Raw genomic sequence first — 14,520 nt, 5'->3', positions numbered from 1 at the left:
AGAATGTATAATTTATACATTATGCATAAATAATTTAAATAAATAAATAATGTGTAATTCATACATTATGCATAAACAATTTAAATAAATAAATAATGTATAATTTATACATTATGCATAAACAATTTAAACAAATAAATAATGTATAATTTATACATAATCTATAAATAATGTATAATTTATACATTATGTATAAATATGTATATATATAAAATTAAAATATAGATCTATTTTTAAAAATTATCGCCCCATCGGATTGTAAACTCCTTGAGAGCAGGGGCTCCTTTTTGTATCCCCGCCACTTAGCACATTGATGGCACATAGTGGGCACTAAAATATCTATTGAATTGAATTGGAGTTTCAGCTGAACAGGAGCAAGACTTCCGCTTTATTCAGTTTAATTCATTTTCAATTCAAAATTATTCCTCCAGGAATAAGTATATACTTGAAGCCTAGTCACGAATCGTGACTTGTTCTTGTTCCTGTTCAGGTAAAACTCTCATTCAATCCAATAAATATTGAAATGCCTACTGTATGTCATCAATGGGCTAAGTGGCGGGGATGCAAAAAGGAGCCCCTGCTCTCTAGGAGTTTACAATCCGATGGGGCGAGAATTTTTAAAAATTATGGGGAGATGAAGGGTCATTCTACAGTATAGGGGCCAATCTCGGTTTCTTTTCTGAGGGAGGGGCAAACAATGATATTTACCTTTTTTTTTTACTATATATTAGGTGCTGGGAATTTAAACACAAAAAGGACAATACTGCAGTCTTCTTTGAAGGACTGTTGGTGCAACATGTGAATAGAGAAGTAAATTTAAAAATTTGAGCAAGGAGAGAATACAAGAACATGATCATTAAGAAAGGTTACTTTGATGGGACTTGAGTAGACTGTTCTTTCTAGAAATGGTCATTTCGGTTTGATTATTGTTCTCAGAGGTAGGCAAATGGCAGAAGGTAAGCAAGGAGGTAGGTGGTGTTCATGCAGGTAGCATGGCATGAAGACGGCTGGTAGGGCACTGAGATCTGGGTCCTGGTAAGATTAAGTATATGTTCCTTAAACAGCCCCATTATAGAGATGAGAATCTGAGAGGTGGAGTCTAAAAGGCACAGAGATGGCCAGAAAGTGGTACTCTGAGTCATAGGTGACAAATCCCTGGGTTTAGTTTATCCTGCTCAAAGTACATGATTTGATTTGAAAAAAGAATCCAGGATAGTGAATTAAATGATGTTGCCTAGAGAAGCCAATATTCATTTAGGAAGACAAAAAACAAAACAAAACAAAAAAACTCCCTCATTTTGTTTTGTTCTGTTAAACACAGTAAGACATGACTAAATATCTCTCCTCAAAACAGCAGGTGCCTTCCATAGAATGAGGATTAAGTACTTTTGAAGTGCCTTTTGGTGGACAGAATAAAAGATTAGGATATTCCCCAAATAACCATAAAGTAGTCAGGTTTTCTTTCACACTTTTTTTTTTTCTGTTTAAAGTCATAACTCATGGAAACTATCTCCTAAAGTACACGATTGATTGTGTCTTTTGCCTTTCTTTGTATCTCATGGTATGCATGAGCTACTTAATAACTTTTTTTTTTATTTTTGAATGGCTAACTGCCCTGATGGCAGTAGTGACTATATCAATGAAATCACCAATCTTTTGAAATACTGAAATATGTTTGAGGCAATGTGCTAGCCTGGTATTATAAAGTTGCTTGGGTTTGGGGCTATTTTTTTTTTTTTTTTTCTATCTCCTTGCTCCAACTTAGAATTGTATGGTCTTGAGGACAAAGAGCTATCAAAGATTTTTGCCACTGTTGGGTAATTTTAATTATGTGACTTGTGTGGGGAGACAAATAGAGTTCTGTGTTAGCTTATGAATAAATGGAGTTTTGCCAGAGTTGGGGCTACTCATTCTGAACATCAGGAAAGAAGACGTCAGTTTTTGGTTTTGGATGCCTGAAGCTAGACTTTATTCTTTACAACTGGCGTTCCATACTTGACCCTTTTGGGAATGTCTGTGAGCTCAGAGGCTGATTGACCAGTGGTGAAAGGAATAAATAGCCTCAGTAAGGCTGAGACTCCTTTTGGGAAAGCTCATCATTTGTTTGGAAGATGGAGAACCCCAGGCATGGGGGACCCTAAAATTTCCCCCACCTAAGTGAAAGTCAGTTTCTGCTGTGGAGAAAAAAAAAACAATCTCAGGGTTCATTACCCGAAGCAGTAGAGAACTGCACCTGGAGAGCTTACAGCAGCAGCAGAGAAAGGAATGACACAGAGCCCCGGAGCTTCTGGCAAAGAGGACAGGGCAGGTGACAGACAACTTGGGATGAGAAGAAACAAACACTTCAGAAGGAGAAGTCCTACATTTCAGGATGACAAACGATCTTGGGTATTTACATTGGGACAAGCCATTACTCATTCAAGGACTTCTATTTCTGTTGCTTATTTATTTTAAACAAATTATATTGGTCTTTTTTTTTTTTAAACATCATAAAAATTTTCACCAGCATCCCTCTCCTTCCCAGTCCCAGAGAGCCATCTCATATCTCACCTAACTTATTCTGATTTTAAGATTGTTTTGATTTTTCTTTTCCACATTTCAGTAATTTCTAGATATGACATAGATCCTACTTATTGTAACATATACACACACTTGTGAGGGCCTTCCTTTTTGACAATGAAATTGGTTAAGCAAAACCAATAAGCTCAGTCACCTTGTCTGAAATTAACTAGGATTAGCTATATACAATTATGTAACATTTGGCCTCATTTTATTATTCTTTTCATTTACGTTATTGTAGTCATTGTCAGGCAGCTAGGTGGTCCAGTGAATAGGGTGCTGGCCTTGGAGTCAGGAGAACTCATCTTTCTGAGTTCAAATCTTGCCTTAGATACTTGCCAGATGGCTATCCCTGGTAAAAAAATCACCTGTTGCCTCAGTTTTCTCATCTGTAAAATGAACGGGAGAAGGAAATGGCAAACCACTCCAGTATCTTTGTGAAGAAAATCCCAAATGGGGTCATGAAGAGTAGAACATGACTGAAATGACTGAACAACAAAGTCACTGGAAATCTTTTTTTCCTGGTTCACAAAATTTCATGGAATCTCAGATTTTTTTGAAGTGGAAGGATACCTTACTGGCCATCTAGTACAATTTATGCCCAGAAGAAATCCTTATCAGAATATACCCAACAAATGGTCATCCAATCACTGATTGAAATCCATTAATCCATTAATGGCAATACATTATTGCTGAGGTGGCTCATTCTACTAATTGTTAGGAAATTTTTTTCTTTCCATAATTAGGTTTAAATTTGTTTCCTTTAACCTCCATCTATTGTCTTTGATTCTGCCTTCTGGGGCCAACTAGAACAATTTTAATCCATCTTTCATGACAATGTTTGAAATACTTGAAAATAACCATACTATCTTCCCTGAGTCTTCTTTTGTATAACTATCCTGAGTTCCTTCCACAGATCTTGATATAATGTGATCTCAAGACACCCAACCATCTTGATTGCTTCCCTTTGGATACTCTCTAGTTTTTCAATATTCTTCTTAAATTAAAAATAATAGTCTAGAGCAGAATACAGAATGAAGTTATTATACTTCTCTTAACAAAGTGTAAGACTACATTATATTGTTTGGGTTTCACATAATACTGTTAAACATCGATTCTATTTATTTTATTTATTTTTATTTTTTTGGATTCTATTTATTTTTAACTGTTTATTAAGTTCATACAGATTGTCTTGTGATTCTCCGATTCCTCATATCATTTGTTGCTTATGGCATAATAATATTCCATTATATTACTATGTTATAATTTATTCAGTCCTCTCCCAATTGAAATGTAGGCCCTTTATTTATTTATTTATTGGTGCTGATAAAAAAAGGTGCTATTAATCAATCCACAAGAGTTTATTAAGTTCTGACTGTATATGACTGGGGACATACTGGGGACATATAGGCAAAAGTGGAACCACCTCTGCCTTTAGGGAGCTTTCATTCTGGTGAGGACGACTTTATGTACATTTATAAATATATATACAAAATTAATACAGTGCAGTTCTGGGAGAAACCAGAAAGAATTTGGGGAGGGCATTCCAGGCATGATGCCCTGGAATGGAGTGTTATGTTGGCAGAATAGAGAGGAGCCAGCGACGCTGGAATGATGTGGGGCATATTGTAGATCACATAGTGCTTTCTTTCTGTCTTTTGTTCTTTAAGGGCATTTGGTCAGCCTTTGGATCCTGGGGATAAAGGGTATAAAGAGTTTAATGAAAAGATTAATGCTTTTTTTCCTCTTTTACCAAGATTTTCTCTGTTATGATTGTGAACAGATTCTTTTGTATGGGGGGAGTGGGCATAGAATGCCAGGTAGATTTCTAGGTTGGATGCATAAGAACTATGAAAAATGAGCAAAGTTCGCAAAATATGCATGGGATATTTGCATAAGAATATGGGTTAATATCATTCACCTAGAATTGTTGGGATAATAAAATGATATCATATTTATAAAGTGCTTAGCACAGATTCTGGCACACAGTAGGTGCAGAGTAAATTTTTTCCCCCCTTTTTTCCTTAGGTAAGTTAATTATTGAACCTTACTTTCCTCAACAGAAAATGTGAAAAATAACAGTTAGACTAATTATTTCATTGGATTGATGAGAGTTAAAAAGGCTTTGTAAACCTTTAAAAATTAGGTATATGTGGACTACTTTTATGAATAGATCAGTGGAGAAATGATAGGCATAGAGTTGTTTTTGTCATCAAGCTATTATTCATCTTTCATTTTTGAAGGGCCATGTCTTGATTTGTTTGTGAATTGGATTTAAGTGAGGCAGAGCTGTGCAAAGTCATCAGTAAGATACTGCCAGCTGTGTGACCCTAGGCAAGCCATTTAACCCTTCCTGCTTCCATTTCCTCATCTGGAAAATGAGCTGGAGAAGGAAATGGCAAATTATTCCAGTATCTTCACCAAGAAAACCCCAAAAGGAGTCATAGAGTTGGATACGACTAAACAATAGGCAAAGAGAGAACCATGATATAAATAAGTGTAGGAAGATTACATAGAAGGATTGAAAAGTTTTCATAGTGTCAGAATTGGGCTTTCAAGGATCAAAAAACAGAGAAGCAGACCCAGCATCATCTAGACATAAGACATAATATAGCAAAGGTTTTGAGGCAGAAAGGGAGAATGAGCTGAGGTAAGAGTGATTGAAGGCCAGTTTAAGTATGGAAGTTATAAAGAGGAATATTTTGGATTCAAGTTTGTGATTTTGTAACATGTAGGAAATCATATGCAGATTGTTTTGGAAACCTTCAGTTGACCCTCTAAGATGAGAAAATATAGGGCAAAGGATTACTGTGGAATAATACCAGAAAGTTATGATTGTCCCTGAATGTCAGGATAAGGAATTTGGATTTTACTCAGTAACTAACAGAGATCCATCAAAGGTCTTTGTGGAGAGGAATTACTGTGGTCAGAGATGCACATTTAGTAGATTACTCTGGCAGACATCTGGAGGTCAGGTGTCCAGTAGGGAGAGAGCAGAAACTCAGAGATTAGTTACAAGATTATGCTAATCCAAATAATAATGGTGATTGATTGACAATAGCTACTATTTATGTAGTACTTTAAAAGGTTTGCTAAGTACTTAACAAAAATTATCTCATTTAATTCTCACAACCCTCACTCTAGGAGGAAAGTGATATTATTATTATGATTTAATAGATGAGGAAAGTATACAAGAAGCTGAGTGAGTGAGTATCTGAGGCCAGATTTGAATTTAGATTTTTCTGAGTTGATATCTAGCACTCATGTGAACCTTAGCAACAAAGGTTAAACCAAGTCAGGAAAATGAAAAGGAGAATATGAAAGAAACAGACTGGCATATTACTGGATATAGGGGATGAAGAACAAGGAAGAATCAAATATGACAAAACGATTTTGAGCATACAGTGCATAGGAGAAAAGTGATTTCATTAACAGAATTGGGGAAGGAGCAGGTTTTGGTAAAACCCAAAATTTAGTGGGGGGAGTAGAGGAGGGAAGAGGAAAAAGAGCAGTAGGATTTCTTTTGGTCCTCTGTCCCTAAAAAAGAAAGGAAATCCAGGGGGATTCAAAGCAAGAAAGCTTTGAAACTTACATGTTAAATTTATTATATATGTAAAAAGAAAACCAAGACTGGTATGACATAGATTTGAAATTGTACATAAAATCATCTTTTGTTTTTATAATATGGAAATGTTCATTTTTAGGGGAGGTATTTGTCAATGTCAGAATAAAAAGAAAATTAAAATTTAAAAGTAATCACTTGGTAGTTTTGATTGATAGGGCATGGAATAAAGTTCATTATTTCATTCTCATGGCCTAACCACAAGCAATTAGTATTTCTCCACTTACTTAGATCTATGCATTTCTGTAAAGTGTTTTGTAGTTCTATTTCTATATGTGTTTTGGAAGATAGATTTATTTATATATTTTATACCTTCTGTAAGTTATTTTGAATGGTATTCCTCTATCTTGTCCTGATGGATTTATCAATAATATACAAATATACAAAGATGCTAATACTTTGTATGGATTTGTTTTATATTCTGATAACTTTCTGGTACCAAATAACTTTTTAGTTGACTCTTTACGATTCTCTATTTTATTGTGGCAGCTGTCAAGCAGTATGCATTTCTGAATGTAACTTCTTGGTGCTTTGCCTGACTTCTTATAAGACATGAAGTATAAGGAATTCATGTGTAGGTAGGGATTGAACTAGATTACTTCTGAAGTCCTTTCAAACTTTGCATTAATTGTAATCTTTAGTCATTATTTATCTTCCAGATCTATTCATCTATCAAATAAGCTGACATATCTAGCTGAGACCAATCAGTTCCCAGCTCATTACTCTGGATCTAAGTCACTTCAAGACTCCTTGGTTCACACTGGCCAGTTCCTAAAGTAAGTCTAGTCTCAGGAATAGCCACACTTGGGCCTATTTCACCTTTCACCATAGTTGGCATAGTCTTTGGAACAATGGTTGAGCAAGCCTTACTCTGGCAGATTTACCAAAAGATGAATTGTAGAAGGGGGCTGTATTCATCTTGAGAAATTATTTCCAGTTGTTTCTGTAACTTATATTAATGTCAAAGTATAAAGATTTATTACTGCTGAAGATGTTCAAAAGATAGATAGCCTGAGGTGGAAGTAGTAGCTTTGCAGATTGCTAGATGACTTTGAACAAGTCACTATTCCCAGTCTTAGTGTCTTCATCTGGATGATGGATGATTTTCCTGTTTGCCACATTTCTATATTACATCAATCTTGGTTTTCTTTTTAAGTACATAATAAAATTCCACAAGTAACTTTCAAAGCTCTCTTACTTTCCTTCTGGATTTCCTTTCTTTTTTTGGAGAGAGGATCAAGGGAAATCCTACTGTTCTTTTCTTTTTTATCTCTTCCTTCTCCACCCCACCCCCCACCAAATTTTGGGTTTCACCAAAACTTGGTCCTCCCTCCCTCATTCTGTTAATGAAATCATCTCTCTCCTATGTATTTTATGCTCAAAGGTTAGGAAGTTGCAGAGGGAACTTCTTTTCCTTAAATCCAGAGAAGAACAGATAGAGAATCAAGAATACACAAAATACACCTGAATAGTGACAGGCACACAAGTGTTTTCCCCAGTGGGGAGTTTATTTGGTTGAAACAAGGAAGGCTTGGGTTTTACCTAAGGCACCTGTGAACAGAAGGAACAGGATGAGCCCAGAGCTGAAAGTTCAGAATGTCATACCATATTTCCTCCAAACTTGAGAATACAGTATGCAGAATCCTAGCATGCTGGATTCCATGATGTGGATGTTGTAGGGAGGAAGGAGCGGGCTCCTAGGAATAACTGCTCAGAGCTTACCCTTCACAGTGCTGGGCACCGGGCCTAGCCACTGTTCTCCTGGAGGAAGAAAACCAGATACCTTCTATATATATAGTTCTAGAGGAAGGGTGGTCCTGGGGCCTGGGCAAAGTAAACTATTCATTCTCTTCCTTCATCCTTTCTCTTATCCACAAGAACCCAGGGAATTCTTGGAAAGGGTCATTCTTGATTTTAAGGAGAAGTTGGCTTCTCCATATCTTCTATAATGTTCATGTTTTCCTTACAATAGAGATTGCTTCTACTTCTTAAGATAGAGCCTATTCCTACTTGAAGTGATCTATAAGGCTTTGTCTCTTGGAAATTTAATTAAAACTTGCTCAAGAATACCTGCATTCTCTGTGCATAAATTTGTGATATAAATAAAGTGATAAATTTGGCAGGTAGTAGAGTAAGGAATGTTTCAACAATGGTAAAGGAAAGTGTCTCCAACTCACCTAGTAAGTGGGCCAGCAGCTCCATCCTGTCAGAACCAAAAAGCATGTGGGATTTGTTATCATCCATGTGGACCACTATGGTGGGCAGCCCAAAGGCCTGGAGAAAAAGTGACCACAGTACAGTACAGAAAAGGCAAGGAAGAAGACCCTGAGGGGTGGGAGTTAATGCTAACTTAAATTGATTAAGGAAAGTGGGGGGTGGAAGACCCAGTATCAATGCAGGAGATAGGAGAGCCTTGGACTTTCTGTCTCTTCATATTGATCCCTCTCTCTCATACCAGAATTTTATCTTCATCTATTTCCCTCATTTCTTTTGTTCCTGTGTCTTTAAGATTGCTAAGACTGGTTGGAAATGTTAAGGTTCATATTGAGAAGTAGGCCTGTGAGCTCCTTCAAGTATCATAGGTTGAGTTTTGGGCCAAGGAGGGAGGCAAAGGCTCTTACCCCATAATTGCAGGCTGCATCAGTGGTCTCTTTGAGTCTGCTCTTCACGTTGTCACTTGAACACTTTTCCAGTAGACCCTTAGCCTCTGCTTCAGAAAGTCCTGCTTTCTTTGCAGCCTGTGAAGTGAGATAGATAACAGACCATGGTTGAATTGGGATGAGAGGGTCAACCTCTAAATCTAAACTTTTGCTTAGTGATCTCAGAATTAAAGGATATATGTGTGTGTGTGTGTGTGTGTGTGTATATCTTTTTTTTTTTTTTTGCTTTGTCTATAAAGATCCCTAATATCATGGCTATTCCCTTGATTTTGAATTTGGATCTTCACAGGACTTAAGAGAATTTGTCTAATCTAACTCTTACCTTTCCACATATAACAAAACTAAAACCTGAGGGCAAAAACTTTGTAATAAAGGTCTTCTAATTCCCAGTTCAGGGATCATTCTTTCTAATATTGTTTGCTACTTCCTTCTTTATCAAAGTTCTCAAACTTTACAGGAATGACTTTTCATTTTCCAAGTTTTGCGATAATAAAGGTGCTGGGTGGTGCATGGAACAAAGGAGGAACTACATTCTCTTCCCTATTGGAAATTTTGAAAACCTTGGAGAAGAGGCCAAGTAATGAAGGATAGCAGCAATTGATCTGGAGGTATATTATAAATCCGGGTCTATCAGATGGGACTACTTGCTATAAGTTCTTTTTTTTTTTATTACAACTTTTTATTTACAAGATATATGCAGGGGTAATTTTTCAGCATTGACAATTGCAAAACCTTCTGTTCCAACTTTTCCCCTCCTTCCCCCCACCCTCTCCCCTAGATGGCAGGTAGACCAATACATACAACCCATACATGTTAAATATGTTAAATTATATGCTAAATACAATATATGTATACATATCCATAGTTATTTTGCTGCACAAGAAAAATTGGACTTTTGCTATAAGTTCTTGATCCTTTCTGCTCTAAGCTTAGAACTATCAAGAGATTATCAAGACACTTTAAACATCAACAAATGCTTAGGGTTTCTGTCCAGAACAGAAACAATTGCTATTTACACTAATTCTAAGTCAACAACCAACTGAGGCTTGGATTGGGGATCTTTATTGGTCAGTCAGTAAGAATCTGACCAAATCTTTCTGATCCCTATCTGCCAGTCATATGTACCCTGCTTCTTGGATACTTTGTTGCTCCAGAGCACAATATTCATTTCACCTAAAAAAAATGTTCATTTGTAATAATGATAACTAACCTTTATATGGTGCTTACTGTATCAAGTGCTTTATTTTATTACCTTATTTGGTCCTCACAACAACCCTGGGAGGTAGATGCTATTATCCTCACTACAGATGAGAAAATTGAGGCAAATGTAGGTCAAGTGATTTGCCCAGGCTGACTTAGCTAGTAAGTGTCTGAGGGCAAATTTGAACTCTGGTCTTTGAATTCTACCTAGTATTCAATCTACTGTGCCACCTAGCTGCCCCTCCTCCAACAACCTCAGACTCAGTCAGGGGAAATGGGGGCAGAGGAGATACTTACAGTCAGGATGCTTTGGGGTTCGGTGATATCTTCATCCTAGGAGTAACAAACAGGAGTAACAAAACAGAATCCCTTGGGGAAGGGACATAAATCTTAGGGCATATATGTAGCTGTAGACATAGGTGCAGGGGAAATACTGGTGCTAATTAATCAGATGGATCACTATAAAAGCAAATAGGTAGAAGAATTCAATCTCCTTTTTGATAGAGAAGTGGAGTTCATGTAGAAGAAAGGGGCTTTTAGAAAGTCTAATCCAGGAGTTAAGAAAACTTTCATAAGAAATGAAAAAAAAAAGATGATTTAAAAGCAACATGGAATGATTTATACAAACTGATGCAGAATCAAGTGAATAAGAAATACTTATATTTTAATGTCAATATTTTTAAAAATAAAAGATCCTGAAACTTAAGAATTGATAAATTTAATAAACTTAAAGTTTTTGCACTTCAGGAATGCACTTGACTATGCTTTGTTACAAGGTTTGTTTGTTTTTGTCTCTCTAGCAGGGTGGGAGGAGATGGGAAAGAAAATAAATGTTTTAAAAAAAAACACAACTTGAAACTCACTCGTGACCAAACACGCATCCACAACTCTCGAGACACTTTTTCTAACATCTCAGGTTTCTCCATGTTGACAGCAGTGAGGAATCGCATAGCAGTCAAACTCCCTGAGGGAAAGATAACAGAGATGGGTGACAAGGGTTTAATAACAATAGTAACACTAGTCCAGATTTATACAGCACACTTAGATTTACAAAGGGTATTAGCTCACTAGAACCTCACATGAGATGGGCATTCTGGATATTATCATCACATGAATATTATCATTTACAGATGAAGCTACAAGTGGTTAAGTGGTGACATTGTCCATCGTCACATTCCTACTACATGTTAAGGGGAAGGATTTTAATCTAAGTTTCACTGGATTCTCAGTCTAGGACCAATTCTGGCATTATGTATTTCTTCCTATTGCACACTTTTGCTTCACTGACAGTACAACTTTTCCCTCTAGGTCCTATTCCCTCTAAATCAGTTTTTCCTATCTTCCCCCATCCCTTATATATTAAAACTTGGATTTTCCCCATTTCCTCTATATTTTCTTACAGTTCCTTGTTTATATTGTCCATATTGTCCAGAACTTTCAATAGATCCTAGAGTCTATCTGTTCAACTTTAGTAACCCCAGACTCTTATCTCACCCCAATTTATAACTTCCCCCCTAGGATGTGCCTCATCTTCATACTCTCCCTCCTCCCTTTTTTGCCTACCCACCCCCATCTAAACCCACCTTTTTCTAGTATGACAGAGAAGAAATCCTTTGGAGCCTGGATGGGAACCTGGTAAAAGTTCTTAAGATGTTGGAGGTCTGTCATCATGTATTTGCCTTTTCTTGGCACCAAGGCAGGTGGTTTGTTTCCTGTGGGTCAGTGATTCAATCCATTTCTGTAAAAACTTAGTAAATAACTACTAAATACAAGCTAATGTATTTGTTTGTAGACCTACAAAGACAAAAAGAAGATAGTTCCTGACCTCAAGGAATTTCCATTTTGTTGGATTATTGAGGACTTTGCTGAAAAAAATTTTCAAATCCAATATATATGGGGATTTAGAAGGGAAGGCTGATGACAGCAGTGTAATTCTTTTGTAAAACCCCATCCTGGGCACTCATACTGACCACCCTTTCTTGGGATTTTCCCCTACCACTGCTCTTCATGATTCCTGCGATGAAGCTGGGGCGCAGTTGAAGGTTGATATTCCAGATGTTCTGATATCGACAAAGGACCTGCCAGAAAGACAAGAAGAACTGGCAACTAACTGTGTGGCTTTCAGGATTGTGGAGTAGGTAGCGAAACTTTCAGGGTCACAGATAACTGGCAGGTGGTCACTCGGCTCAAGCTGGAATAATTTCTCTAGTGAGGGATCTAGGAAGCTGTCTCATCTTCCAGAGGGTTGGGGTAAGTCCACAGGGTCACAGGTGGTCTTACATCTCACCACTTATAACTGGGGTGGAGAACCCAAGAGATCCCCTCGGCCTCAGTCTCACTCACTGCTCTAACCGGGTGGAAGTAGTGGTGAGTAGAAGGGAGGCAAGAAAAATGCTAATTGAAGTATCTCTTATCTTTCTGGAAATCAAGGAAATAAATTCCATTTGGTTCCAAGGAAATCAGTTATCCAGTAACCTTCAGCACTGATGCACCTTTCCAGTTTCCTAAGGACAGTGGCCGGAAGTTGCAAATTGTAACCTTTGCTCTAGTGCCTTCCCGCTAAGGCCTCGGGCCCCTTTTTGCAAATCCCCGAGTCGTTCCCGCTAGCGGAACCCCCAGCAAGCTCCCTGAACAACTGTCACCTCAAAGCCCAGCCAGGAATACGGGGACAGCACATCGTAGAAGAGCTCCAACTTCCTAGGCAAGCTCGCCATGGTCTCGGTTCTTGGGAGATGTGGTTCGGCTCTGCGGCGGCCCGAGAAAGCTTTCGCTCTTTCTTCCCCCGCCCTCGGAACGGTGCTCTCCGTTCCTCCTAAAGCCCGATAGGTTCTGGGCGGGATCCGCCCCACACCGGGCCGTAATGGTTGGAAGAGGGAAGATGCACTAGGCGGAGGCTGCGGCCGGGGAGGGGCTACGTGCGGCTTTGTTGACTTCTGGCTGCCTCCGTGCGGCCACGCGCGGGGGGGACCATGAGTAATTGGCTAGAAGGCCTGAAGGATGTGCCTCCTTGTCTACCTCGGGCCGGACGGCGGGCGGAGCTGCCCCTGAGCTCTTGCTTAGGGTGGAATCCAGGGAGATTATTTACAATGAACCTGACCGCAGGCCACTTCGTTTTATGTCAACTAAAGTTTGTCAAGTGTCTTAAATATTAAAAGCACTCTAAAAAGTCTTGGGAGATCCCAGAGAGTTGTTGCAGATGCTGCTCTTTAAAGTGCTTAGATTGTCATTCAATGAGAAGAAAAAGCAAAACAAAAAACTTCCCGGGAGAAAGAGAACAGTTTAAATGCTAGAGGAAATCAACATTTATTAAGCACATACTAAATACCAGACACTGCGTTGAGTGCAGCAGAAATAAAAAGAGCCAAGAGAGTCCCAGCTCTCAAAGAATTTAACAATTTAATCCAATAGGGAGGAGAGATCATTTTTCTTCCACGTGGAGGGAATTTCAGAGGAAAAATCCTAGAGCCATTGGCATACAGATTGATAAGGATTAGACTTCAAAAAACTGGAAAGAAAAGGTGGCAGGTTTGGGAAAGGCAGTGAGGTCGTTTTAGGCACCAGAGAATGGAGAGAAAGGCTAGGAGATGAAAGGAAGTAGAATGGAAAGGGAGAGTAATCCAAAGAAAAATTTTCCAGAAAAGGAGACCTAATTAAATGTAGAACTATTAATTGCTCATAGATCAAGTCAATAAAATACAAAATGACAATAGAATATATCTCAATTTATTTATTTACCACCTTGCCACAAATACCAAAAGGTTGTAAAGTTATAAAAGATTATAACGAAATAGGAGTAAGAATCTCAAGAAAAATAATGGAGAGAGAGAGAGAGAAAGAAAGAGAGAGAGAGAAAGAGAGAGAAAGAGAGAGAGAGAGAGAGAGAGAGAGAGAGAGAGAGAGAGAGAGAGAGAGAGAGAGAGAGAGACCCAGCAATACCAGATCTGAAATTATACTAGAAAGAAATCAACATGATTTGGTACTGGTTAATTATACAGGTTGATCAGGGAAATAGATTAAATGTACCACACACAGGAGAAAGAGAACACAATGAGGTAATAATAAACCCAAAGACATGGGCTAAAGGGGTAAAAACTCATTAGATAAAAATTTCTGGGAAAACCAGAAAGCAGTCTGGCAAAAAGTAGGTGTAGATCAACATCTGAAAACCGATGCTAGAACAAATTTCAAATAGATATACAACTTAGCTATAAGGGATAACATCATAAACAAATTAGAGGAACAAGGAAGAAATTATTTTTTAGAGCTATGAATAGAGCAGGCCATTGCTAAATAGGGAATAGAGAGGATCACAGAAGATAAAACAGATAATTTTGGTTATGTAAAATTATTTTATTTTTTGACAAAAGCAATGCATCTAAAATAGGAAAGCAGGTAACTGGGAAAAAATCTGCAGCAAGTTTCTCTGATAAGGGTCCCATTTCCCAAGGTATATTAGTGAACTGATTCAAATGACTAGAA

The 14,520-nt window shown here is 37.8% G+C and overlaps 1 protein-coding gene across 4 annotated transcripts; it reads right to left on the bottom strand.

The window, feature by feature from the left end:
* Positions 1–2,470: 2,470 nt before the first annotated feature.
* GSTK1 (glutathione S-transferase kappa 1) lies at positions 2,471–12,870 on the bottom strand. Of its 4 annotated transcripts, none has more exons than XM_031939254.1 (8): positions 12,684–12,870; positions 12,038–12,119; positions 11,625–11,753; positions 10,905–11,005; positions 10,339–10,374; positions 8,803–8,919; positions 8,359–8,455; positions 2,471–2,948 (listed from the first exon to the last, which is right to left on the bottom strand). In XM_031939254.1, the coding sequence occupies exons 1-8, from the start codon at positions 12,753–12,755 to the stop codon at positions 2,887–2,889; spliced, it is 696 nt and encodes a 231-aa protein (XP_031795114.1). In that variant the 5' UTR covers positions 12,756–12,870; the 3' UTR covers positions 2,471–2,886. The 4 variants fall into 4 exon arrangements, with proteins under 4 accessions (XP_031795114.1, XP_031795116.1, XP_031795115.1 ...); XM_031939256.1 differs by lacking the exon at positions 2,471–2,948 and adding an exon at positions 3,846–4,252 and having other exon boundaries at positions 12,684–12,869; XM_031939255.1 differs by lacking the exon at positions 2,471–2,948 and adding an exon at positions 7,649–7,732.
* Between the last annotated feature and the right edge of the window lie 1,650 nt (positions 12,871–14,520).

The sequence above is a fragment of the Sarcophilus harrisii genome, chromosome 5 (genome assembly GCF_902635505.1).
Source record: "Sarcophilus harrisii chromosome 5, mSarHar1.11, whole genome shotgun sequence".
Taxonomy (NCBI): domain Eukaryota; kingdom Metazoa; phylum Chordata; class Mammalia; order Dasyuromorphia; family Dasyuridae; genus Sarcophilus; species Sarcophilus harrisii.
The sequence above is the reverse complement of the archived record's forward strand: the minus strand, read 5'-3'. Positions and strand labels throughout refer to the sequence as shown.

Bases quoted from the DNA above. Each gene is read 5' to 3' on its own strand.
- GSTK1 (XM_031939254.1), bottom strand. From the start codon at position 12,755: ATGGCGAGCTTGCCTAGGAAGTTGGAGCTCTTCTACGATGTGCTGTCC. The intron at 12,120-12,683 runs GTGACAGTTGTT...TCTTTCTGGCAG, and splicing joins ATTCCTGGCTGGGCTTTGAG to GTCCTTTGTCGATATCAGAA. The intron at 11,006-11,624 runs GTGGGTTTAGAT...TCTTTCCCTCAG, and splicing joins CTCTGTCATACTAGAAAAAG to GGAGTTTGACTGCTATGCGA.